Source organism: Crocodylus siamensis, chromosome 4, assembly GCF_052110815.1.
Source record: "Crocodylus siamensis isolate JL-2025a chromosome 4, ASM5211081v1, whole genome shotgun sequence".
In the NCBI taxonomy this organism is placed as follows: domain Eukaryota; kingdom Metazoa; phylum Chordata; order Crocodylia; family Crocodylidae; genus Crocodylus; species Crocodylus siamensis.
In genome coordinates, this window is record NC_143398.1 from 210,231,123 (window position 1) to 210,258,964 (window position 27,842).

General features: G+C 38.9%; 1 protein-coding gene across 1 annotated transcript in view; it reads left to right on the forward strand.

Annotated features, from left to right (window-relative positions):
* Window positions 1-26,494, forward strand: part of COBLL1 (cordon-bleu WH2 repeat protein like 1) — a 158,221-nt gene extending 131,727 nt beyond the window's left edge. Inside the window, exons 8-15 of the mRNA XM_090041717.1 lie at window positions 1,679-1,829; window positions 2,227-2,301; window positions 4,285-4,437; window positions 11,993-12,254; window positions 15,043-15,134; window positions 16,625-18,225; window positions 20,854-21,030; window positions 25,219-26,494. Coding sequence (XP_089897843.1) covers window positions 1,679-1,829; window positions 2,227-2,301; window positions 4,285-4,437; window positions 11,993-12,254; window positions 15,043-15,134; window positions 16,625-18,225; window positions 20,854-21,030; window positions 25,219-25,305 — 2,598 coding nt within the window. The 3' untranslated portion in view covers window positions 25,306-26,494. The remainder of the gene's footprint in view (window positions 1-1,678; window positions 1,830-2,226; window positions 2,302-4,284; window positions 4,438-11,992; window positions 12,255-15,042; window positions 15,135-16,624; window positions 18,226-20,853; window positions 21,031-25,218) is intronic.
* Window positions 26,495-27,842: the final 1,348 nt, after the last annotated feature.

The window sequence follows — 27,842 nt, forward strand, 5'->3', positions numbered from 1 at the left end:
CCCCACCGCCAACCATTCCCCTGCCTTCCTGCTCCACACTGCTCCAGCACCATGTGGCTCCCAGGTGTATTGCGGGACTGAGCAGCACAGGATGACATGGATATCATGTGTATAGGGAGGGTATTTTGTACCATCAGTACTACTGGAAAAATATATTTCTGCTGTCTATTAATTTTTGAATTTTGGAAGGATCTTCAGTAAAATAACTTTGTGAGCCTGCTTATGCCAATTATACCTCTTGGTATTCTATTTTTGTTGTCTCTTAATTGAAGCACAGACAAGTCCTTTAAACAAAAATGACCCCAGGTCTGGCTCCTGTATGGATTTCTCATTTTTTCTGCTATATGTCTGGGTGTTCTTAAGCCTTTCCAGACATATAGCAGCCCAATGTGGTGTTGGCTACAGCCAAGGCTGGGGACTTCAGTTGGGGTGTGCTGATTCTCCTGCTATGAGCAAAGCCAGAGGTTCCAGGCTGGAAGGTCTTGCTCCTCTCAGGGTCAGATAAGTTGCCATATCTGGGGTCAGGAATTTTACCCCACGGTCAAATTGGTATGGTTGGTGGAGAGTTTTGCCTTACTCTGTAACAGGGGTATGACCCTCTACCCCGACCTCTTCAACATATGCTGGCAACATTTTATACAAGCAGGACATTGGCTGCTGTATTTTCCTTGCTTTACCTGTGGCAAGTTAGGGTGTTTGGTATTTGTTGCATTAAGAGGTTAGATTATGGAATGGTTTGGATAGGGATGATCATGCCTCAGGCAGGGGGTAGCTGGATTAGATGACCTCTGGAGTTCCCTTCCAGCCCTACTCTGTATGACTGACAAAAATGGTTGACAGTCCTACATAACATTATATGTTGTTGAATGGATAAGCAGTCAGATTTGCTACAAAAATGGACATCTGTAGCAAGGCTTGAAACATTTGTTGCTGCTGAGATCCTCAAAGTAATTACTCCAAAATGAGAAAATATAATATTTCTTTGCCATGAAGCTAACAGCTATTACAATGGCAATCAAGGTTATTGCAACTAGATTTTTTGAGATGCTTAAACAAATGATTTAAACATTTTTTCCCCCTTAATGCATTTTGAATTGCTGTCATAACATACTATCTAAATTTAAATGTACCCATCCAATAAACATATCTTTAGAAGAATTGCTAGGGAAGTTTGTATATATTACAACTAGCTAGAGAAACATTCATAACATTCTAATTGCTTATTCCACCTAATTAGAACTTCTTAAATGCTTTAGGTACATAGTGTTGTTATAGAAATAATAGATATTTTTCTCCTCTTCAGACTCATCTGACACAGCCTTGTTAAAAAGTCTGGGCAAACTTTCTTCCCATCTCAAAATGTGTAGAAACTTTTTATTTTTTGGTCAGTATGATAATTTTGTGCATCTAGCATTCTGCAAGATTCCTTTGATCTTTCCTTATTCTCCTTCCCCAATACGTACCTTTAGTAGTCTTTTAAAAATATTACTTGAAAGAATTATCAGAAAAAATTAACTGTTCCAATTGCATCAAAATATGTTGATTTGTTTGTTTATCCAAGTATTCCTTGTAAATATCACTTTTTTGAGAGCAGTACTTAAATTTTTTCTTCTCATTTCATAAAATACTCTTGCTTTGTTTCTTTCTCTCTCTCTTCCCTCACCCTAAACCCTCTTAGGGCCTGTCAACAGTAGGAATAGTGAGAACAGGTTCTCTGCAGCTTGGTGGCACATCCTCTGTTAATTCCTCCTTGAGAAGGACAAAGCGCAAAGCACCTTCCCCACCATCTAGAGTACCACAAGACCAAAGTGACCACAGTAATGAGACTGGTAATCTTTTAAAATTGTTTTTAATTTGGTAGAAATGAAAAGATGTTAGTAGGATACCTAGCCTAAATGGTTTTTAAGATCCTCTTAAGGATGTTTTGAAGAGAGAGAAATTGATAAGTGGTATCTTCCTCCAAAACCTATATAAATTTTATTTAATATTAATTTGTAAAGTCTTTTAGTAATTGAGATTAGGAAATCATTTTGGAATTGGGGAAACACTGTGGTATGGTTTCAATCACTTAAAGCAGTTGTTAAGGACAGGCTAGGTTCCAGGTTTGTGTCATTGTACAATATCATTGTAACAATGATACAAAACCTTTTAGGTTTGTGTCATTGTTAAAAAGCTGAAAGATGGTGTTGAAATCATCTTGATGTTTTATTTTTAAATTTGTTCCAGCATCAGAATCAGCTGATTCAATTCCTGCAGAAGGAATAGTGGAAGAAACGGCAATAGAAGTGCTCTCTAAAGCAGGTATCAGTCACATGTAGCTTTTTAAAAAAGTAATAAAAATAGTCTACAAGAAATGCTGCAAGTGCTTCAATCTCATTGTTGTGTTGACTTAGGTTCTGGTTTAATTTAAACATTTTACTTAAATGTATTGTTGCTAACTAATCATTTACGTAGTATTATGCCATTCTAAAATACAGGTTTTGCCCTTTGCCCTACCGTTTGTATTAGTTGGTGCATGTTATAGTAGAAAACAAACAAAAACAAACCCAAAAATAATTTATTCTAGAATTTTCAACCATTTAAAAACATCTTTAAAAGGAAACTTTAAAAGGCTGAAGCCTAATCTCCTTTTAGGAACTTTATTTTGCCCATATCTTGGTATGCATAAAATTTGGTGAAGATCTGAAGACTTATGCCTACATTTCCTTTGGCTTATACTTTTGCGAGCTTTATAGATACATATTGTAGCCACAGAAAAGTCATTCTTCTCTAAATCTGGCCTCCATCTTGCATTTAAATTTACTGGCTTTTGATAAAAGGTAATATTGTAATGCCATTATTTATCTTTTTTCTTTTGTATTTTGTTATATTATTAAATGGTGTTTGTATGGTACTTACCACAGCAGGGTCAAAAGCATGACTAATAAAAGCAATAGTAAAAATATTTGATAGAAGAGGACTAATTTATATCCAGCAAGATGAGAGAAATGCAGTTATTGTTTGATGGGCAGGATGGACTTTGAGGCAGGATGGCAACTTACAGACTAACTCATTCGGACAGGGGTTAGCTTTTGCAGGCTACAGCCAACTGTATTAGGCTGTGTAGCCTATGAAAGTTAGTCTGTCTACAACAGGGGTTGGCAAACTTTTACCATTGCAGGCTGCTTTTTCATAAACCAACCCTTACCATGAGCCACAAATTTCTGCACCCCTCAGTGATTAGGAGATGCTGCAGAGGGAATAGATGGAAAAAGGATAGGATTATAATTCAGAAGGAATTTGATAGATTAGATAACCTGATGAAATTCAACAAAGAAAAATGTAAGGTGCTACAAATGCATACACAGAAAATGGGAGAACATTGGTTAAACAGTACTTCTGGTGAGAGGCATCTTGGGTAGGGTTGATGAATCATGGATTCAGTGTGACCCAGCAATGCAATGTAGTTGCCAAAAAAAATGGATGCAGTTTTACACTATGTTAATAGTGTGCAAGAAATGGGAGGTCATGGTACACTCCACATAGCTGATTAGGCCTCAGCTGGAGTGTGCAATTCTGGTTCTGCATTTTAAGAATGATGTGGAGAAATTAGAGACGTTCCACAGACAAGTGACAAATAGGGTTTGCAATACCAGGCATACAACCTGAGATTTTTGGGTGCATTTAGTTTGGTGGGAAAGAAGATTAAAGGGGAGGAGTGGAATGTGATATCAATTTCCAAATAGTTGAAAGGCTTTCATTAAGAAGGAAAACAACTGTTCTCCTTTTGCCACAGAGCACAGGAGATGAAGTAATGGGTTTAAATTGCAAGAAAGCAGATTTAGATTAAACCTCAGAATAAACTTTTCTCACTGTTAGGACAGTGTAACAAGTTACCCAGAGAAGTTGTGGAATTGCCTTCATTTGGTGGTTTTAAGAGGCCAGATTCTCTGGAATAATACAGTTAACTTAACTGAGTTGCAGTTAACTTAGGCTCATTTCGATGCCAGGGGGGAGGAGTGTTAATGTTTTATCCAGCATATATCACAGGTACTTAAAGCGGGACAATGAGTATGAATATCCATAGGACAAAAAGCTTTCTTCCAGGAAAAACCCGCAGGGTCTGTTCAGTTGCCTTCCTGTTCTACTGTCTCTCTGGAGACTCATGTTCACACATACTTTTAAAAATTAATTGCTTTTCATATTTTTAGCTGCCTCTGTTTGCTGTCATTCTCCTGTTTATTTTTTTCTAATTACAAATTTATTGCATACTAACACATTTTATTATGTCTAAATTGCTCTTAGGTAATGTAGGTGATAGGACCAGGCCCACGGTGTCATCATGTACCTCTCATTCCTTTGAGCCTGCCAGTCAAAGCACTCTCCAGCAACTGACAGATGAAACTAACCTTCCTGGTAACACTTGCACTCCTGATGCATCTGAAATGCCTTTGAAATGTAGGTTTTAGTATCTTTCCTTAGACTGGCTTGAGGATAAGTTTTAAGTAAACCTAATGAGTTCTTGAAGTTCTTGCTGCTTATGCAACAACTCTAGGGAATCAGTTCTGTCCTACCATGAATCTCTTTCTTTCTAAATGTTTAACAGGGAGAAAAAAATAATAATGCATCCATCTACAGAGTCAATGAGTTCTAAGAGAAGGAGAATTATATATTTCAAGTTTGTCAACAGTATGCTTACGTTTTAGGATTCTTGACCTAAGCTTGGTTTTCTAGAATTCATATAGTATGAGTGAATGAGTATATTAGATCTATGAACTTAATGGAATAATTGGGTCTTTGTTATTCACATGTTCTATGAAACTTCCTAGGATAGATTTTTTTTGTTTGCTTGTTTTCTTTTTTTTTAATAATTCAAGGTGGGGTAGATTGACTTGTATAAAACAATTCTCTTGCATCATTTAGCTAAAGCTCTTTTTCCAGTGCATTCCACAGCTAAGCCGTCCTGGATATTAATGCTTCAAAGCTCATTTATTTGTGATCTTTCTGCATTTTGTTGTGGACAGTATCTCAGTGCACAAGTGTCAGATGTATATCTGGCTGACCGCATTCAGCCCACAGAGGTGGATCATCTGGCCCATAGGGCTTTACACTGAGGTTGCCAGCAGCCAGAAAGTTAAGTGCTGCTGCTCAACCATGTTGCTATGGCTGCTAAAGCCACCAGGCATTCTTATACGTGCTCCAAGAGTGGGGGTTAGGGGGGCGCTTTAATTAAAGTGCTTTCAATGTCTCATGTATCATCAGTTAAAACTCTCCCACCACCATTCTGAAGCATGGGGATGCTGATACACAAGGCATGAAGGCTGCTGGAGGCATGCTAATGGCACACTCCAGCGGACTTGATTTAATCGAGTCTGCTTTGACATGCTGCTTTGACATGCATGTCTAGGGTTACCATGCAGCATCCAGATTTTCCCAGACATGCCTTCTTTTTTTTTTTTTTTTGGCCCCTTGTACTGCATCTGGGTAGGTTTTTAAAATAAGAGCAAGTGTCCAGGTTTTTTGCTATTCCTCTGCTCTCCAGGACTGGCTGCCTGGGGCTGGGAGCAGTGGGCAAGGTGATTTGGCTGTTGGGGGTCACATGCTCCCTGTGCAGGCCCTGGCAAGCCAGGTAAAGTGTGTGTATGAGTGAAGGGTGCATGTGCAGCGCAAGAGCTGCTTGGGCAGCGGGGCTGGGGGGCAGGGGTCTGTGGGTTGGAGGGACACCAGCAAGGCTGAGGGCAGGGACTGTGGATCAAGACTGCGGGGCACTGGCAGCATTGGGGGGGGCAGGGAGCTGTGGGTCGGGAGTGAGGGGCAACAGCAGTGCTGGGGGGCCAGGGGACTGTAGGTCAGGAGTGGGTGGGGGGGTTGGTAAGGCTGGGGGAGCAGGGGCTTAGGAGTGTGAGGGGCAGAGGCAGGGCATGGTGTATCCATAGAGTCATAGATTCATAGATGCTAGGGTCGGAAGGGACCTCAATAGATCATCGAGTCCGACCCCCTGCATAAGCAGGAAAGAGTGCTGGGCCTACATTACCCCAGCTACATTACCCCAGCTAGATACACATCTAGCCTTCGCTTGAAGACCCCCAGGGTAGGGGAGAGCACCACCTCCCTTGGGAGCCCATTCCAGACCTTGGCCACTCGAACTGTGAAGAAGTTCCTCCTAATATCCAATCTAAATCTGCTCTCTTCTAGCTTGTGGCCATTATTTCTTGTAACCCCCTTATCACTTATCACTGCCCCCCTCCCCCTCCCAGGAGTCCTCTTTTTTTGATGCTGGAAATATGGTAGCCCTAGATGTCGGAGCAGCCTTCCTGCAGGCACCCACAGTGTCAGGCAGCAGCAGGACAACACTGGGAGCAGGACTAGTGCTGACTCCTAGCACTGATGCAGGCAGGGCAGCACTAGGAGTGGGGGCTATGCCATGCTGCTGCCCGGAGCAAGCTGATCCTGCATCACACCCCCTCGTCACTGGCTGAGCAAGTGGCAGCAGGGCAGAGCTCTCCGTGGCTTCCCCTGCTGGGGCAGAGGCAGGCACAGCCAGAGGAGCTGCAGGAGAAACTCCCATGGCTGCGCTGCCTGCCCCATCCTCCACCCAGTCCCACTTAGTCCTGGCACTTTAAAAAGCCCCACACCCATGGGCTGCAGGAGTGGAGACTGGAGCCTCTGGGTGCTTGTGGCAGAGCCTCCCTGCGTAGCGTGGGGGACAGTGGGAATTGCCCTCCCACCCCCGGCACCCGCTCAGTAGCTACCCTGTGGCACGGGTGCAGCGTGGTTTGGCAGGGTGCCGCGCACTGCCTGGGAGTTGAGGTGCCTCCATCTGTCAGGTGGAGCTCCCGGTTCGATTTCCCAGCCCTCTGATCATTCCCCCAGCTCTGCACGCGGGGTTTCAGCAGGCTGCTGCTGCCACCTGGGGAAGTATCCCAGAGCTGCCACCATCACCAGTGGGCAGTGGCAGCCTGCTGTCATTCCACATCATCCAGGGGCCCGTGCCCCATGGGAAGAGCTGGAGGAAGTGATCAGAGAGCTGTGGGAAAGATTGGGGAGCTGGGGAATCGAACTGGGAGCTGGGGGAATGTTCTGGTACCTGAACACTCCCCCCAGCTCCTGGTTCAATTCACCTGGGAGCTGGGGTGGCTCCATGTGTCAGCCAGAGCCCGGCAGCACTCAGCCCCAGCTCCCAGGCAGCACGCGGTGCCAAGCTACACTGCTCCTGCACCATGGGGTAGCTGCTGCATGGGTGCCAAGCATGGTGGGGCACAATCCCCACTGCCCCATGCTGTATGGGGGGGGGACTCTGCCACAAGCGCCCAGAGGCCCCAATTGCTGCTCCTGCAGCTGGTGAGTGTGGGTCTCTTTAAAGTGCCGGGAGGCTGGGGCTGGGCAGGGGATGGGGCCGGGCAGATTAGCTATGGGGGCTTCTCCTGCGGCTCTCCCCAGCCAATCCACATCATGAAATCTCTCCATGTCTGCACCGAATCTCCTGAAGCTGATTCAGCCAAATCGATGTAAGACTGTGGTCAAATCTCTGAATTGAATCACTGTCTTCCAAACTGAATACTTCCCTATTCGTGTGGGCCTACTGTCTAAGGGAAGTGCAGCTGTCCTTGGGTCACACAATGAATGGGTCCTAGTCCACTGATAGTGATGGTGATCAGTAAAAGCAGATTGTGAGCCAGGGGAGAATGTAGGGCAATGGGCAATGTGCTGAAGATGACACTTCCCACTGAAAACATGCATTCTGTATTCTGCATAAATTGGCATCTCTTCACTGTTTCCTTCTTCAGCCTCTTACAATAATCCATGCTAGAGGTGATGAATTTTGGACTATCATAAGAAGCTTATTCACTCACATGGGATGCAGTGAAAGAGGTATACTTTGACATCATTGAAATATATTCAGGACTGGCATCCCAAATCTTTACGCTGCTTTGAATGGGGAAGCAGTCTTTACAGCATCTTGTCTAGTTATAAGAATTTCCCATGGTTCTCTCTCCTGTGTGGTTGACTAACTGTCAAAAACTGTAGGCAGGTACAATAGTGGGCCATAACCATAGCTCAGCTGAAGGGAATGGAAAAATTCCAGTCAACTTCAATAAGCACTCTTGAGCACTGAGATGAGATCTTCACTGAGTGAGGGTATCACTTTTTGTGCTGCTTGTGATTCCTGTCTTATTTGGAAGACCCACTGCAATACATTCAAGACATTAGGGAAAAAACATCTGATGAAGCTTCATTGTTACTGACCTCTGAAGCAAGCCACACCTGCAGCCGGCCCCCCTCCCACCCCAGCTGGGCAAGCAGCAGCAGGGCAAAGTCTCCACTCCCAGCACTGCTGCACCTGCAGCCCCCCCACACCCCAGCTGGGCAGCTCCCTCCAGCTTCAATCCCTAGCTCCCCCAACCAACTTTTTTGTATGTATGTATGAATGTATGTATGTACACCTTAGTTTATAGCTCAATTAAGTAACATGTTTTGGGTTACTATAAAATACTGCACTAGCTAAAATTGAAAAATAGCAAAAGCTAGTGGTTCCATTCATTTAATGTACCATGGCTTCTGAACCACTATTACTATAGGACTGGAGTTTAGGAGGGAGAGGGTAGCTTGTTTTAATTTGGGGGGCTATGCCTATTTAAGGCTGTATGAACTGTTATTATATTCTGAACTATAGTACATGAAATGGTTGCTATTTAAGTGTATTCACTTAATAAAGTAGTAGTGCATAATGTATTTACAGCATAAATGCCAATTGTGTAAAAAACAAACAAACAAACAAAAAAACCCAAAACCCAACAAACAAACAAACAAAAAAATCCCAAAGTTAAATTCTTCCTTGTGTTCCTGAAAGTAAAGTTTCAAATTCTTCCATGAGCAATTATAATAGTATTATTTCATATACTTTGAGATATGGTAGCATTTCACAGTATGGAAAAAAAAAATACGCTCTGGGATAGAATTCCTTAAAGATTTACATTTACTAGAGCACTGCAGGTTTTTAATATAGAATGTTTTGGGTTCTAAACCAACAATGATCATTTTTTTTTTTTTTCTTTCCTCTATTTTTAATCTACTGGATACCATTCAGCCACTCCTTACTGGTTTAGAGGCAATGAGTAAATTAACCTACGTTGATTGACTTTAACAGTTGCTTTTTCCCTCTCCACAAAAAAGTAAAACTCCAAACAAACAGAAAAAACCCTCCGACTTTTGTAAAATAGTTTCCAAGAAGACGTTTTAAAGTCTTTTAGGTATTAGATCAATAGCCAATGGGCTGAAAAGGATTTTCATGATAAATTATAATGGGTGAATGAAGAGAGATACATCAGGCTCTCTGTTTCTAACGTGACATACAGGGAAGAGGTGTTTTATTATCATCTACTGTATAATTGTACTCTTATTGATCCACTTGACTGTAATGTCATCAAAGCAAATTTACCTTGTAGATTTATTGATCTTCCAACTAGAAATTCAAGTTGATATTTGCTCACTGTTGCCAGCTGGAAAGGAACATTTGTTAAAACATCATGGGCTTATATTTGCTCTAGTGAATAATATACACACGTACAAATCTGTTTTATCTGTCCTGTTTTTCCAGAGAACCTTAATGAACAGAAAAATAACTCTAAGCCGGGTTTATCTAATTGTGTGTGTGCATGTGTAATCAACTTGCATGAGATAGAAACAGGGTTTTTGTTTTTAATTGTGTAGGAATGCTGTCTCTCAATTATTACATGTCAAAAACAAACCTACAGAGTGAGGTATCTAGGGGGAAGTCAGAAAATCTGAACTGACATTCCAACCAATGTACTACATGGGTGTACTGAAGAATACATGATTTAGATATTGACAGCAATTCATCATCAGGGATCCTGGTTTTCTTTGATTTAAAAAAAATTCCCCAATTTTTTAATTAAAAAAAGTAACCCAAAATCCACATTTTTCTGCAATTAAAATGAAATGCTAGAGTGAGAGACAGAGAATCCATGGTGGAGGTGATGCTATGATGACAAGAAGCTTCTTATTCATGCAGGTGTGATGCAGTGTAATAAGAGGTATACTCTGGCATCACTGAAACCACGTTCAGGACTGGCATCCCAAATCTTTACGCTGCTTTGAATGGGGAAGCAGTCTTTACAGTATCCTGCCTAGTTATATATGAAAGGGAAATTCTTATAAGTCACATTTCATTTTAATCACAGAAAACTGTGGGTTGGGTTACTTTTTAAATCCAAAAATCAGGGATTTTTTTATTAGAGAAAACCAGGATCCCTGCTCATCATTCTCTTTATATACCTATATTGCTACTGCCAAGGTGGCCCAGTTAATGGATGAAAAACTGCTCTTTGAAGCGGGGATCCAAGCAAGGCAGAGGTGAGCAAAGGGAACCATTTTGAAATGTTGGCAACTATAATGGGGTGGTGTTGGTTGGGTGTACACATCCATAAATGATCAATTCTGCACATAATTCATGAGTGTTCTTGGATTATTCTTTGATACTGTATTATCACATGGCAACATCAGCAAATAAAGCTTTCTGCTTATTTTGAGTCTCCATCACTTCTTGATGCAGGCTAACTTACCTCTAAAAGATCACTTAAAACTATATGATAAAGATGCACAATAGGCCTTTTTAAACCCAGAGTTGAAATTCATAGCTGCAAGAGACAGCTGCCTAGGAAGTTGTTTCAGGACTGCAGAACAAACTCCCACTGGACCTCAATTGCGTCATACATTTGGTTGCATTCAGTAACATATGCAAGGTGCAGTTCTTTGACCCTGCCTTCTGTAATGTTCATGTGTGTGTGGGGGGGTACAAAATTCTTTACCAGAAAAAACTTCTATACCATATACCTAATTCTCCCTATCAAGAGAAGCCAAGAGACGTTGTCATGGGTGTCACACAGCTTAATGTGTGATTATAAGGCACTAATGTATTGGTGATATACTAGAACGCCTTCACATGGCTCTGTTACCCCTATGATTATTACCCAGACTGAGTTACTGCTACAATGACTATTTGATATGAGATAAGCTTTTACTATTAGTTTTGTACTTGCTGCTTCTACTTTTGAATTTATCCTAGGCATCAACTTAAACTCTTATTGTAGGCTTACACTTGCCCAGCCTTTCAACACCCCTGTAATATTATACGCTTCTCTAATAATACTAGATGCAAGCTGGTCATCCTGAATCCTAGGAAGTCTGCTTATAGAAAAAGGGAAATTTGTGATTTCTCTTCATCTTTAACAAACATTCTTTGGCCTGCATTTCTAGCACAGTTCACATTCATTATATAGTCACATTACCAGGGCTGTCCACTTTTCCAGTAGAGCCAGTTAATTTATTCCACTTTAGTTGAAGTAAAGCATTAACATCATGCAATATTACATTGTTGAATTCTATTTATAATTTGTAACTACCTAACATTATGTATCTCCAGCATTTTGTTAGCTACATTTTGATACACCTAAGGTATTGTAGCAAAGCCTTGTTAATGGTAGGCAAGATGCCTTTCATATCAGTGGCAGATATCTCGTTGATTTGATTAGGGTTGATTTTGTTCTGTATTACCTGACATACTGGTTTTATTCTGAAAAACCACACTTTCTGATAAATCACTTTAATTCCATGTTCAGCTTTTAAAAATAGCTATATTATGCTCACCAGATATGTTTTTTTTTCTAGAAAAGTGCATTCCCAAATACTGTATATTTTTTTAAATAATTCTGTTTTCCATATTTACCAACTGAATTTCTTTATAGGGGTTGCAAGCTTAAAGAAATTTGTACAACAGTTATTGGTTTCATCCTATTGTTATGACTATGTAAGTGAGAGGGCTACATAAACCATTAAAATTTTTAAACATCAAATCAATTTTTCATTTAACATCCTGTCTAAATTTTGAAGAAAATGTTTATCGCTTTTCTCTCTCAATTCTAGCCATTCCAGCTGACTTTTTGTCCCTTAACATTTACACTGAATACTGTGATTTTGTTTACTTTGAGTACAGCTGGACTTGGCCCTGAATATAGCCTGGATGAGATTGATGAAAAGGAAGAGCTGAGTTTGTACAAAAAGGAAAGTGAAAGTGCAAATGCCTTTTCTAGGATGCAAGAGGTTACTGCCTCCATCATTGCTACTGATGGAGATGTACCACTAGATGCTGAAAAAAAGGATCCTGCTTCATCAGCTTCAATTTCTGGCAGTGCTTCTATAGATAACTCTCAACTCTCCAAGGAAGAAAAACAAGAAAATATGAGCACAGATGGCAAGTAAGTACTGTCAGAAAGAAAGAGGGAGGGTGGAGGACAAATAAACAAAATGTTGAGTGTTGTTTCATTGCAAAAGAACAGAATAGAGACTTCTAAGAGTGGAGCATGAGATTTAATTCTCAGCGCAGTACTCTTCTAGTGTGGATAGCCAGCTAATTAGTTAAATGTATTTAAAAAACAGGCAGCTCTTCAGATTACCCAGTGTATACCTCTTTTTCTTTAACAAAATAGTGTTTCTGTTTTGCATAATACTGATGAACTGCAGTAAAATAATCTTGTTTCTGTGATTTAAAATGAAAATGTGGATTTTGAGTTACTTTTTCTAAATCCAAAAATTGAGGATTTTTTTTTTTTAAATCCAAGAAAACCAGGATTCCCTGGTGAGAGTTTAATAGTAGCTAGGGTCAGGAGAGACCTGGTCAGATCATCTAGCCTGACTCCCTGCCACAGGCAGGAATGAATGCTGGGTTCACAAGACCCCAGACAGGCAATCATCTAACCTCTTCTTGAATTTGCCCAAGGTTGGGGTGAGGACCACTTCCCTGGGAAGTTGGTTCCAGATTCTGGCCACCCTAACTGTGAAATATTGCCTTCTTGTCTCTAACCGAAACCTATTCTCCATCAGCTTATTACCATTGTTCCTTGTCACCCCAGGTGGTGCTGGGGAGAAAAGGGCTCTTCCTATTTGCTGATGATCTCCCCTGATGAGTTTGTAGGCAGCCACCAGGTCCCCCCTCAGCCTTCTCTTGCTGAGGCTGAACAGGTTCAGGTCCCTCTGTCTCTCCTCATAGGGCCTGTCCTGCTTCCCTCTCACTAAATGGGTGGCCCTCCTCTAAACCCTCTCCAGGCTGGCCACATCCTTTTTGAAGTGCAGCGCCCAATTCTGGACACATTACTCCAATTGCGGCTTGACAAATATTGCACAGAGGGGGGAGTATCACCTCTCTGGACCGGCTTGAGATGCATCTTTGGATGCATGACAAGGTATGGCTGGCCTTGCTTGCTGTGGTCCGGCATTGGCTGCTCATGTTCATCTTGGAGTCAGTAATGACTCCAAGATCCCTTTCTGCCTCTGCTTTCAAGAGGGGAACTCCCCAGCCTGTATGTATGCTGTGGATTCCTTCTCCCAAGGTGCAGCACCCTGCATTTGTCTACATTGAACCCCATCCTATTCTCATCTGCCCACTTTTGTAGTCTGTCTAAATCTATTTGCAGCCTCTCTCTCTCCCTTCAAGTGTGTCCACCTTGCCCCACATCTTAGTGTCATCAGCAAACTTGGACAGCATGTTTTCAACACCCTCATCCAAGTCGCTGATGAAGATGTTAAACAGTGCGGGCCTGAGACCCGAGCCCTGGGGGACCCCACTGCTCACATCTCGCCAGGTTGAGTACATCCCGTCCACCACTACTCTCTGGGTGTGCGCCATTAGCCAGTTTTTTACCCATCCAACTCTGTAGGCATCAATGCCACAGTAGCTTAATTTATTCATTACAAAAAATAGGGATTATTTGGCATACAATGGAACTGAACCATGTTCCCTCCTATGTGGAATCACTAGTTGTCCTAACAGTGCAGTTTTCTAGCCCTGTTTCACTGACAAAACAATGCCAAGAGGCCAGATGGAGGCTAGGACCTTTGATGAAATCAAGTTTTTCAATTACGTTTTTAGTAATCTCTCCCCTCCCTCCCCCTGAGCCTCTAAAATGCAGTAGTATTCCCTAAGTATTTTCTATATGTCTTTTGGGAGAAAACAACTTTTATAAATTAAAGTTCTACCCGTTATTTATAATTTTATTCTCACACTTCAGCTTGCTGTGGATGTTTGTGGTTTGATCGAGTTGGACAGCCAAAAAAAAAAAAAATCAAGTTAATATGAAAGCTTTGAGTCTTCATCAAGCTGCTTTATGCTTTTTATTTCTTACTAGCACTGCCTTTTGTGCTGTCCAGGCAATAGAACATACAGGATCCTTCCCTGATTAGTTTATAGTCCAGATTAAACACATTTCTCAGTTCTCAGGTGCCAATGTTTTAAGTTTGAGGTGGGAATCCTCTTTCGGTCATTACTGAAACTGCTTGAAGAAATTTATATATCAAAGTAAGGTTTAAATCTGGAAATCTAATCAATTAGAACTTAATTAGAAATATGCACTACAAAATTAATTACAATATAATTTGGTGGTATGTGTATATATAACATAAATCTAAAAATGTGATTCTGGTTTGTTCAGTTTTTCTCTAAAGCAGCATACTCGATATATATTGTAGGGGCCAGCATCCAAGAATAGTGCAAATGTTTAAACATAAGAGCGTAAGACATGCTATACAGGATCATCTAGCTCAGCATCCAGTCTCCAAAAGTGGCAGAAGTGGGTGCCATAGAGGGAGAGCATTAAACCAGATGTATTTAGAGTTGTCTATTCTGTGTTCAGTATACCCACTAGTATGTTTGGTACGTCAACAGAAGAATGAGCATTTTGAATTCAGTTATGGGCTGCAGAACACCTAAGGGATCTCAGTGGAAGTTGTAACCTAATAATGAAGCATTGTTTGGGAAGTATGAGGGATAGGTTCACACAGTGATTCACTAAAAATGAGACTACATGCGTTCTGTGGCATGTAAAGCATTTCTTCTCAATTTTTAATCACTCCTGTTGAATTTTCCAGTGTTTGGCAGAAAGCTTTGAATATTTTTGTCCATCTGTCTTCAGAGAATATTGCCAGTTCTCTTGCATCTTTTTTTTGTTTACTGAAAAGAGAGATATCAATATATATAATACTTTTTTGCAGCAGCAGCAGACCACAGAATAAGATTGACAGTCTGCAGGTTACGTTTGAAAATGACAGAGAGTTGGACATACTGGATCAAAATAAAAATGATAGTGAGTAATTCCTACGTTTCTTACACTTTAATCAAAGTTTAAATTAATTTATCATTGTTTGTAAGGGAAAAATATTTCATAACTGTGCCTTTCATATTAAATCACATCACTGATCTACACTAGCTGTAAATTGGAGCAGAATAATAGAAGCGACTTTGAAGCGAACTATGCATGTATGCCTAACTATAGTAGTATACTGACCCTTTTAAAATTTATTCCACATATAAGAACATAGTATTCCAAAAATTTAACATATGAACCCATCAACAGCTAGAGTTTTAACCCTTTCATAGCTACTGCTAAATTAGCATAGCTTTTGGCTCAGTTTTTCTCCTCCATATGGCCAATCTTAAGCTATGGTGACCCCATGCTGTGGCAAGCAAGATTCTGGAAACAATCTTTTTATTTAATTTTTCGGTCCCAAAATAAGGTCCATGCCTGATTGGACATGTGTGGTATACAGGAAAATAAGGTAAACTGAATAGTGCCAATAAATGAATTGTGGATTTTGCTGAAATTTCCAGCCAGTTCTGAAAATGGATGGTCTTTTTCCCCATGGATTTTGTGATCCTATGACTTAACTGTCATATAGATTAAGCAACAGATTAACTAACTACAAAAATATATTACTTTTAATAGTACCAATTTAAGAGCTCCAAGTGTTTATTAGAGAGTTTTTATTAATTCATAGAATATTTATATTAACGTGGGCCAATATGAGACCTAAAATGGAAGAAACCTGTTTGTTCACTTGAACTAAGGCTTTGAAAACCTTAGTTCAAGTGAATGAGGTTTTAACTTAGTTTTAACTGAAATTTGCTTAATGTAGGCTGAACCAAAATTTCAGACACGGGCATCTTTAAAATCTGGAAAAGTTCAGATGTAAGCCAGATCCCAGATTTTTAGGCGTGCCTAACTATTAAATGCCTGGAAAGCTGACTTGGCAGTAATGCTAAAGTCCAGTCATTGTATAACTGCTTCGCTACTCAGATATAGTAGATACATTTAACAAATTGCACCTTTTGATGTGAACAGGGGCATTTTAAAAAAAAAACCAAGCAAACATAGTTCTTGCAATTTTGCTGGAGTTAAACCAGATTTACAGGATGTATGTTTGAATAGTGTATACATGTTGTGAACCACATACTTTCTCTTATGCAGAAAATCACTAGCACTTTTTCAAACAGTCTGAAAAACAGACTTTTGTCTGGTGTATTCGTGACACTTAACAGTCTCACTGTGTAGCATAGCTAAGATTTTTTTTTTTCTTTTAATAGAAATTGATAAATTTTAACCAGGCCTAATCAAGGAAAAATAAATATATTTTAATCATTGGAAGGTGGGTAGTGAAGGAAAATTTTAATAATACTGAGGAACTGTTTCTCAGAGTAAATTAGGATATGGGGCTTAATGATTTAAACATAAAAGTTCAGGCTGTTTAAAAAAAAGGTATTCATTCCAAAATAATCTTCTTCTCTTTTAATATGAAGAACACATTGATACAAGACTCCTTCCAGCAACCACAGTAGAAAACAAACTGCAAATGGGAGAAATTAATACAGTCGATGTTGAAGAAAATAAAAAACTTGAAGCTGGCAGACTATCAAACTGCCATGCACATAATGATGTCTGTATAAATCATGAATATAATCAAATGATTTTAGGAATACAAGATCAGAAGGTGAATCGAGCCAACTTGGACATGGTGAAAACTCAGGATGTTGCAATTCAGACAACTCCATTTGATGGTAGTTTTGGGAGGACAATAACAGAAATGAATCTTCATCAAGATAACTCATCTTCCTTCAAAAGAGCAGCTGACAAGCAGAATTTGGATATAGACAGTACACCCTGTATATCAGCTGCAGAAATGGAAAAGACTGTACACATGTCAACAGAAATAACTTGTCAGAAACCAGAAGTTATGCACGACAAAGCACTTGCCATAAAATCTCAGAGTAATGTACATGTGAATGATAGTTGCCTTGTCTCTTTGGAAAGAGATGCAACCAGTCCAGTTGGTTCTCCTACAAACTCCTATCCATTTTATAGACAAGGTTTCAAACCCAAACCAAACCCAAAGCCATCTAATGAAATTACAAGAGACTATATACCCAAAATTGGAATGACTACCTATAAAATAGTGCCTCCAAAATCCTTGGAAATATTGAAGAGTTTGGAGTCAGAGACTATGTCAGATACTAAAGATCAGGAAGGAGTTGCTTTGGGTACCCTCATTAAGTGTGAGAGCTCAAAAGAATTTGGAGTACAAACAGAAACTCCTTGTGTTTCAAAAACGTCATCATCTGCTTTAGAACATGAAGCTGTATTGGCAGGAAATGATCAGCTGTGTGAAAGCAGCAGCATCACTGACTGTGTTATAACCTCTCAATTTGAGATCACTACTGAAAGCAAGCAAACAGAAACAAAGGCTTACAGGTCTCCGATAAGCAGTGGCAGAGCTCAGCTGATGGTGAACTCAGATAACACAAATACTTCTCCTGAGACTTCAGAAAAATCAAATGCATTAAGTCCTACAACAAAACCTACTTCTTTTTACTTACAGATGCAAAAAAGGGCTTCAAGTCATTATGTCACATCTGCAGTTGCCAGAAGTGCCAGTGCTGCTAGTAGTTCTACTCGAAATGAGTCCAAGAGCACAGATGTGGAAAAAAATCCGTCACCAGATCAAGCTAGTCTTCCTTCAAATAAAACAAACAACTTCCCTTCCCAATCAGATGCAGGAAAAAGTGATGATAAAAAAACAGAAGAACACTGCATTTCACCTCTTAAGACATTTAAACCTTTGAGTTTTCCTTCCTGTCAGCCAGCCTCATTGAACTTAAAGTCTCTGAGAACTTTTGCTGTTCCAAAGCCATACTCCAATGCTAGGCCATCCCCTTTTGCTCTTGCTGTCTCGTCAGCAGTCAGACGATCGCAGTCATTCAATAAACCACGTCCTGTCACCAGTCAGCTGTCAAAAGAGGAATCTCCTGTCGAACTTTCCTCTGCGTCTTTCACAGCTGAAGTTAAGAAGAACCATTCTCTACAGAATTCAATAGGAGATTCACAGGTCATTATTATGGATAAGGTATATTTTATGGTGCAATTTTTTTTCTGAGCATCTATAACGTCTCATAATAGAATAAGACTCACTTTTTCCCTTCCTAAAACAATTCAGACTTCTGGCAGGCATCGATGTTAGCGTACTGTTAGATCATGTGTCCTTATGGTACAGCAGTAGCATTTCCAATATTTGGGGGAATTTGAAAGCAAGATTTTCTTGTACAGCATTAATGTAAAATTTGTCTACTTTCAAATCTTAGAGTGAATTCTCAAACTTTTAAGCAAAAATATTACAAGATACACATGGATCAAAAAGAATCTTTTCACATGTGTAATAAAGGATTTCAAATTCTACCCCATAAAATTTTTTTTAGCGATGTAAACTATTTGGTCCCAGCCAAATCACAGTCAAGTGAAAATGGCATGTGTTTTAAGCCTTTGTTTATTTCATAAATTGTCTTCATAAGTGTAAGGTTTTTTTGGGTTTTTTTTTTTTTTTGTCCAAAACTGTGGTGAGTTTGAAAAAATCTCACCTCCAACCAATAGAGGCTTGCCAGTAAAAACTCGAGTACAAATGAAATTATACAGGCAAAAATATTCTTTGGGTGGTGTTAGTTAATGCATCCAGATCGCTGGTTTTGCTGGTCTAAGCTGCATCTCCAATACTGAGGTAGTCCTAACAGTAAACCCTTTTGAAGTATACATAAACCCTAAGGAAGCCGATTGATTTCCTTGTGTTGTCTTGCACAAGTCATCTACACTGTCCTGAAAGGAATCATAGTTTCCATTTGTTATGGACACGGAACTGAGATACTAATCCCAGAAATATATGCACAATGGATTCAAGATATGATTATGCTTGACTCCATTTTAGGGAGGTGTTATATAGACCTTATGTTTCATAGAGGTCAGATGACCATATGAACTCCTTTGGTCTTGGCTGCTGCTTGTTAGAGATCAGATATCCAGCTTTGGTGCTTCTTGATTTGGGGGCAGCCAGGTGGAAGAACTGGTGGCTCTTTATCAATGTGACCCCCAAGTGAGCTGTTGCACAGTGCATTGTATAGCTATTATTTTCTTTTAATACATGCATTAATACATAATGTAGTTAAAATTAGAGGTGTGCTGATATATTGGTCCATATCTAATTGGCACCGATAAAAGGAAAACTGACATTATTGGCGATCGACTTTTTTGGATGGGTAGCTGATAATGTCACCAATAAATGCTGTATACATGTGCACAGCTGCAGCATGCATGTAGCCAGAAATGCAGCCCGGTAGCTTGAAGAACAGTGTCCAGCTTGTAAGTCTGTGGTGGGGAAGGGGCATGGAGATGTGCACAGTGGTGGGGAGCTGGTTCCCACCCACTGTACCCTGAAGATGAACCACCCACAGCTCCATCCTATGCCCCTCCCCACCCAGGCTGGGCAGTGCCTGCCGCAGCCCCACCCCCTCCCTCATCACTGGGGCCTCAATCTGCCCCCCACATGCTCCTTTCCACCACAACTCCCCAGACTTATTGGCTATACACTGCTCTCCAAGCTGCTGTGTTGCATATCTGCTATTGTACTGGTATTGGCCGACATGCCTGGTTAATAATCGGTCGTCGGTATCAGCCAATAAAGTCTTTATTGGTAACCCCTCGTTCAAATTGTCATATTTTGAAGTTTTTTATTTTTAAAGTAAAGGTCCAAAAGAGTGAAAGGGCAGCTTAGGACTGTGGGCAGGCCCAATCTTAGCCATGCTGGCATCCATATTAATTCATATACTGAGTTTTAGAATACAGGCATACCTCATTTTATTGCGCTTCGCTTTATTGCGCTTCGCAGATATTGCGTTTTTTTACAAATTGAAGGTTTGTGGCAACCCTGCGTCGAGCAAGTCTATTGACGCCATTTTTCCATTGGTTAGCATTTTTTAGCAATAATGTATTTTTTAATTAAGGTCTGCACATTTGTTTTTTTAGACATAATGCTACTGCACACTTAATAGACTACAGTATAGTGTAAACATAACTTTTATATGCACTGGGAAAACAAAAATTCATGTGACTTGCTTTATTGCGATATTCGCTTTATTGCGGTGGTCTGGAACCGAACCCGCAATATCTCCGAGGTATGCCTGTAAACCATAGAAAACTGGGGCTGGAAGGGAGTCCAAATCCCTGAATCTAAATATGAATGATTTGGTTCCCCTCTTCATCCTGTGGTACAGAAGAAGCTGCCTGTTTCCCAAATCTCTCCAAGACCCGGTAAAGGGCATGCAGGCAAATGAGCTATACTCAATTTCACATTAATTAAGCCACATAAATAACAAAAAGGGGAAAATTCATAACTTCTAAAAACTTGTTGAGAGAGTGTCCTCTTTTAACTCTTTCCTTGAATCCTTTTGACTCCTAGACTTTGTTTTGAAAAGTCATGAGTCGTTTATGGCATTATCAGTTTGGGGGTATATGCCCCCACACATAACGTGTAAGATGCAAATATATAAGTAGCAGTTGTCTTTAATGAATGAAGCAAAACTTTAGAATAATAGTAGAACCTTGTATGTAAAGTTGTATACAGTGTGTTTCTATATAATGTTTAGCCTGACTGCTGCTTATTGCCGCTCATGACCTAACAATTGGTTTGGGTTTTTTTTTTGGTTCATAGAAAATTAGCTTTGCAGACAATGATCAGAACAGACAGGTTCAGTGTTCAACTGACCACCCTACTGCTACTTTTAAGAAGCAAGCTGCTTTACCAATCCAACACCCTGACCCAGAACAGATTCACCAGAGTGTGCTGGCTGCAATACGCTCTGGTGATGCCGCTGCCAAATTGAAAAGGGTGAGTTTTTTTATCATTACATCATTATAATTGACTAACAATACTTATTTGAAAATTTAACAAATTCATGTCTAAAGCAGTCAGTCTCAGTTTTAAGATGGAGAAGTCTTCTGAAGGTGGGGTTTTGTTATGCCAGTGCAAATATATAAAGGTATCTGGAAATGTTTTATGCTGATATGTTTTCAGATAGAGATATTATGATCTTTCTGAAATAAATTTGTTATTATTATGGACTCATTTGAGCCCCTCTGTTTAACAAGCTGCTCCAAAACATGCCTGTGTTTAAATGCTTTAATGAATAGGTATAGATTTTAAGACTTTTGCTGTACTTAAACCTAAATTAACTACAGCCTTCCCACAACAGTTCACAAGCAAAAGTTGAAAATCAGTTTCTTGTGGATTGTAGACAATTTATCATACAGTACTGGTAGGTGTTTTTGGTCAGTGATTCCAGGGGGAGTTGTACAGAGATCACTTTTTCATATTATCTTTGCAAAAACTCTGATTTAAATAAATTCATTTTCTTTTTAATTTCCTGTTTCTCAACTCACCCCTTCCCCAGGGAACTCTTAGCTTTGATACAAGTCTTTGTGTGTTTAAAAAAATGCAACCTGTAGCTATATGATTAGTACATACTGGGCGCATCTACATGAGATGCCATGTAGCTGTAGCATCGGCAGGCACAAACTATGATGCCGATGCTGCGTTGCTGTAACGATAAACTATGTCGCCATAACTCATCACTATGGCAACATAGCATCTAAAAATAACCATGAGCTGCCAGGACTGTGCAGTACCCATAGGTAGTGCACAGTCATTTGCAGAACTAAAGCAAACCTAAAGCAAGTACCAATGCAAGTACCAAATAATTGCCCAGTACCAAATACATGGTCCTCGGCACGTGTAGATGTGGGCCCATGGTCACAAAACCCATTATGGATGTTTGTGGGATGTCAGGAATGTTGTCTTGTTTTGTTGCACTGATATGGTATCTGGTTTAATTGGAAACCCCATGTTATACTATATTCATTTATGCTGCTTATCACTGTAAAGATTATAGTATTCTGTCTATATATATAGATATATAGATAGATATATAGATATATATATCTTGATAATTTTGGACATGGGTTAGTCAAGGGACTGAGGCATGCATACTTATACTATTGCCACTTGCAGACAAGCAAAAGAAGACATTATTGGGTTGGGCACCCAGTTCTGCCTGTAATAGGGAAAGAAGCTCCCCTATAGAAAAGGCAGCTGAGAGAAATGGCCATCAGGCAGAGGAATTCCAGGTGCCTCAGGCAGACCAAACGTTTTTGGGAATTCACGAGCAATTAGAAATAATTTTATGGGGGGTGGTGGGGTGGGCAGGGAGATAGCTTGGAGGCTTTTTAGACCCCACCTAAGGTAGAATTGAGGTCTTTGGATCCCAGACTTTGAAGAGTTCAGGTCCCAGACACCAGGGCTTGTACAGTCAGCAGGAGGCTGATATCTAAAACCACTAGTAGGACTCTCAAGGGGGGCTAAGGTGTAGTGAGATGAGTAGGTAAGAAACTTTTCTTATCTTGTTTTTCTGTCTTCAAAATTATGGTCAATTTTGCTTGTATAATTCTTTCTTTTCCCATAATAATAAGGGGGCTTTTTGTTGCTGTTTTGTCTCATTACTCCTTGCCTGTGGTGAAGAGTGATCTCTGGGCAAGTGATATTCCAGGCTAATCCTTTCTACAGAAACGGAGATGTAAAATTTTTCACAGCCCAAAGAGGAGGCCACCTAGGGCTGATTCACTTTCTGCAGCTGTGAGGTCTAGTATAAGAGCACTTGAGCTGAGGTTTGTGAAGATAAAGTGTTATCCCGGGTCTGTTTCTTGGTATAGCAATGGTACAGCAGGGAGAAACTCGGGGCTTCAGGAATTTGTGACACGTACTCTGATAATTTCCTACTTCTAGAACATAGTTTTACAAGGAAGAGGCATCCAAATGAAACAGCATATTTTGGGTTTATTTTTCAAGGACAAAAACATTAATTGTGTTGTTTCATGCTTCAGTGGAGCATGACTAGAGATGGAGGGCTTGCAAAATGTGCAATTGTCACTTGTTCCCATGAGTAACTGGACATCCCCAGAAGCCTGTTCTGTCTCAGGTCTTTCTTTGCAGAAAAAGAAAATATTATTCTGCTCTAGTATTTTCCTGTTAGAACACCCTGAACCCCAAATGTGCTTCAGATATATTCCCTGGTAAAGACATAATAGAAACAATTGCTTTCCTAGGAAAAATTAGATTCGGGAGAAAGTGGATTTCCTGGCTTTCTATATTTTGGCACCCATCTTCATCCTACTTGAGGTAGCAAACCTGTCATTTTATCTGAAGCATGACAGTGGAATGGTATTTTAAAGGTCCCCATGCCTGGCATCCCCTTGGCAAAAAAAATAGATAATTCTGAAATGCCATAAATTTTGGTATGCCAGGATAATTCCGTATTATCTAGTGGTTGCTAAGAGTGGCAAACGAATAATTTTATAGTAGTAAATAATCTGCCAACTAATCACAAATCAATTAAGAACCATGCTTATTAATCAACTTTTGAAATTCTATAGGCTGAGTAGAAATCTGACCCTATCTGGTTTGCAAGAAATATGGTCGTCTTCCATTGTGCTTTTTATTATTGTAATTTGTTGCAACGTTATTCTACACATAATTGCATTGTGGACAGTAAAGTGAGAAATAAATTTAAAAATCATCTACTACTGCTTTAGCATCTGAAAACGTTGTATTCAGTTCAAGGAAAACATCCCAAATAGATTGAATGCTTAAAAAGGTAGCAAATGGGCCCTTAATATATTTGTTCAATATTATCCTTTGGTCAAGTTGCACTAGATGACAGAAAAATGTTTACAAGAAAACACGTGAGATCATTTAAAACTATTTCTTATGTTGGAAAGGAAAGATCATACTGAGATTAAACTATAACATTTTTATATTTTCAGTAGAATGCTTGTTTTAAGGGAGTATTGAAAGGTTAAAGAAGCCTAAGCTGTACCTACAAGTATTCTGCAGCATAGGGAACTGAGAGTTTCGTGAAGCCTGTTCAGATGAGGGAGCAATTGTAATTCCAAAATCTGTAAAACAGTAATGACTGTACTGTTCTCTCTCAAAAAAAAAAACGGGAGGTGAAGTATGATTCGGGGGCAAGGGAGGAAGCTTGATATCAACTGTATTTTTAGATCTGTTGTGCTGATGAATTCAGACAATGTTTTTATTAAATGTTTAAAATTAAGAGCAGAGCATATTGTACCAAATGGGAAAACAAAACACTTACATCAGTGGGATAACATCAAGATAGCGATCCAGGTGTGGAAAGAACACTGAGTGAATGAACTCATAGCTTCCCTTAATTGATGCTGTGGGTGAAAATGGGCTAATATTTGGTCATGTTGAATGAGGTAAAAGGTATATCACGGGCGTTCCACATCCCTCCTCTTGCTCAGATATATAAGGGAACATTCAGAAAACGAGACAAATGCTAGCAGAGCCAGCCAAGTCCCCCCCCACCTTCTTTAATAACTTGCCAGCATGCAGAGCCAGTGTTTATGGCCTTTTGTTGCTGTGGATCTTTCCTGTTGAATAAAGACCTCAGTAGTGACTAGCCTAAGTGGATCACTTAAGGTAGTTTTTAATTATTTTCCTCCCTCCAGAATAACTGAACTGTGCTAGTCTAAAATCTGTTTCTGGATTGCAGAACACCCACAAGTCCCACTGACTAATTGGAATTGTTGGCCTATGTAGAATGACTGAAAATTGGGCCTTTGCCTTAATTCAAGATTCATGCTTACTACTATTTTAAAAATCTGCTTCGTTATTTTGGAAAGCGTCTAAAACAAGAAGTTTGTCTGGCATCACTTCTACTGAGCACTTGTTTAAGGGAAGGTATACTGGTTTAACATTTTTCTTCAAGATGTCAGCAGATCTCCAGGCTCTAGATAATGGTATTATGTAGACTCTTGATGAAGAGACTTGCACCCTTAATTCTGTTTAAAATGTACATGCCACAGTAGTACTAAAATTATTTTCTTTGAGAAATAATAAATTGAACTAAATGTTGCTGCATTTGTAATACACAAATGGGTAAGGAGATTTTTTATAAGTCAACAAGTATTTCTATTAAAAAGTTATTTTTCTTTCTTCTAGGTTGGAGCTCCATCCAGCACAATCTCTATCAATGGAAGATCCATGCTCAGTCGCTCATACTCCACAGAAGCAAAAAATAATCACTAGATATTATACCAAATATTTTGCACTTTACTGTTACTTCAAAGACAGACTTAATACTAATGGCAAATTATTGAAAATGTAAATGCAGGTGTATGTTAATATATACTGTCAATGAAAATATAGGAATTTCATGCTGGGACTCCTAATGCCTGGGAAAGATTTATTAGAATGTAATTTATAGTTATATTTTGCCTTTTTTTTCTTGAAGGTGGAAATGCTGCTTCAGAACTTAAAACAAGGTGCAAATGTTTTTATTATTATTGATGAACGAATCAAAAGTTGATTTCAACTTCGTACCTTCAGGAGTGAATGACAATAACATGCTGAGAAATACTGATTAAGAGAAGTCTGAGAATTTCAGATCCTTAATTTTGTAATTTTATAATACTTATGTTAACAAATTTTGTGAACTTAAATAATCTCTACCACTTGTTGCCTCAATGTCACTTTAAGTTAAATGTTGTAGTAATTAATAGAAAATGGTAATTATGTTCACTGAAGCACACTCTAGCCTCTCTTAACGTATACTTTTTTCCACTAAAAGTTGGGCCCACCATTTTGTTTTTTTATCTCATTAACTATTTTTTCTGGTATTGAACAAAAAATCAGGGCATAAATTATTTAAAGTTTTTTCTTTCGTTCTATTTTAAGATTTTTCTTAATAATATAGCTTTTCTCATTCTACTATTGAATAATTTTTGTGTATAGTATTATTCTAACATTCTAATGATCAGAGTCTTCTGTATACCTTTTTAAATACTTCCACACATGCCAAGACTTAATGATAGCAAAATTACGGTTTTGATACTTTATGAAAGAAAGAGTTCCTTCATGAAGTATAACTAATTAATTGTAAAATCTTTGAAATTATTCATGTGAAAAATTATTATTTTAAATTAAAAGAATAATTCAAAGCTTACAAAGTTTATTTCAATGTCTAAAATCTTCTGTTATTCAATAAACATTTGATACTGAAATAAAATTATGTGGTTAATTTGGAACATATATATATAACTTTTTGTATTTCCTATCAGGATGATACATTTTCAAGGGAAGAAATGATTCATTTGTAATCATAGCTACAATCCAACTACTGTCAAGAGGTTGTCTACTGCAAAATCTGAGTTTTGTGCTATTTCCTAAAAGATTTCATGTTGGGTTATGATTAAATAAAAGTAATTGTTGAGTTTTATTCTTTTAACAATATATTTATTTTGTACGGTATAAACATTTTATAATATTCAGTGGTTTTTTGGTTTTTTTGTTTTAACTGAAGGAACTTATAAGAGATTTTTTTTTAATGGCTGACTGCCAAACTTTTTGTTCAGTAACCTGGAATCGTTTTACATTACTTCACTAGCCAGAAGTGAATTATCTGTCACAACTTGGAAGAAAAATTAGGTAACTTATTCATAAAACTTGACAAGAATTCATAAATACCGTAGTTCATACACTTTTGTCTCATGTTTCTTTCCCTTCCTTTACAGTTTACAGTAAAAATATAGCTCCTCTCTTTTTTTAACCATATAAGACATGATACTGAATTGTGAATGAAAAAAGAGATGATCACTTTCTGTCTCAGCAGATCTTAGATGCTTAACTTCATCTAAGATAAAGATGCTCCTTTGTCTTCAGGGAAGGTAGAAAAAAGGAGAAACCTTTGCTGGTTACCAGACTAAAATTGTAGCTCTCCTCAGGAGGCTGAATACAAATCATCAAACATTTATATAATTTACTGATTCCACCATTAAAGGAATACCTTTTCATTTGCACCTTCATGTTTAATGCTTCAGTTTTTCACCCGAATGTTCAAAAAGCTCCTTGCATGACTGTAATTCAGTTTTAGCACGCTGTGGCTTTAGACTATCTGACCTTTTCATAAGCTGGTACCTGTGGAGTCTAATTCTTTTAAGTAAGAAGGGAAACTCAGCTTAAGGAGGGAATCTCAACTTAACCTTCCTTAGATGTTGATTACTTTTTTTTTTTTTTTTTTAACCTTTGGGTTGGACCTTCACACTAACTAACTAACTATATTTCTTTTGTCCATACCTGCAAAATGACCCATGGAGAATGTCAGTACTAGCTTGCCCTGTTTTTTATTGCATGCAGTAGAATATGCATAAGTTGAAAGGATGCCACCACTCTGAATGTGAACTCTAGAAGGCAAGTATACTAGTAGTGTGTCATATATAGTAGAAAAGGTATTTTAAAACCAGAAGGAAAATAGCTCCCTTAAGCAATGTTTATTTCCTTGTATTGAAAATGTATACATAACATCTTCATGATTAACAAACTGAAATCCCTCCCATATAGCATTTACAAAATCATTCTAATCCCAGCAGGGTTTAAAAGTCACTTTTATACTTCACTTGACAGGTTTAGACATGGTTAAACATTGAACCTTGCCTGCAAAATAGATAACAGTTGCTTATGAAATTGTCCTATGCAAAGTTGTGTATTTGTGTTTACTATCTAAAAATTTTCTTTTTTTAAATCCTTAATTCCAGACAGTGATTTATGTATTTTGATATTCTTGATGG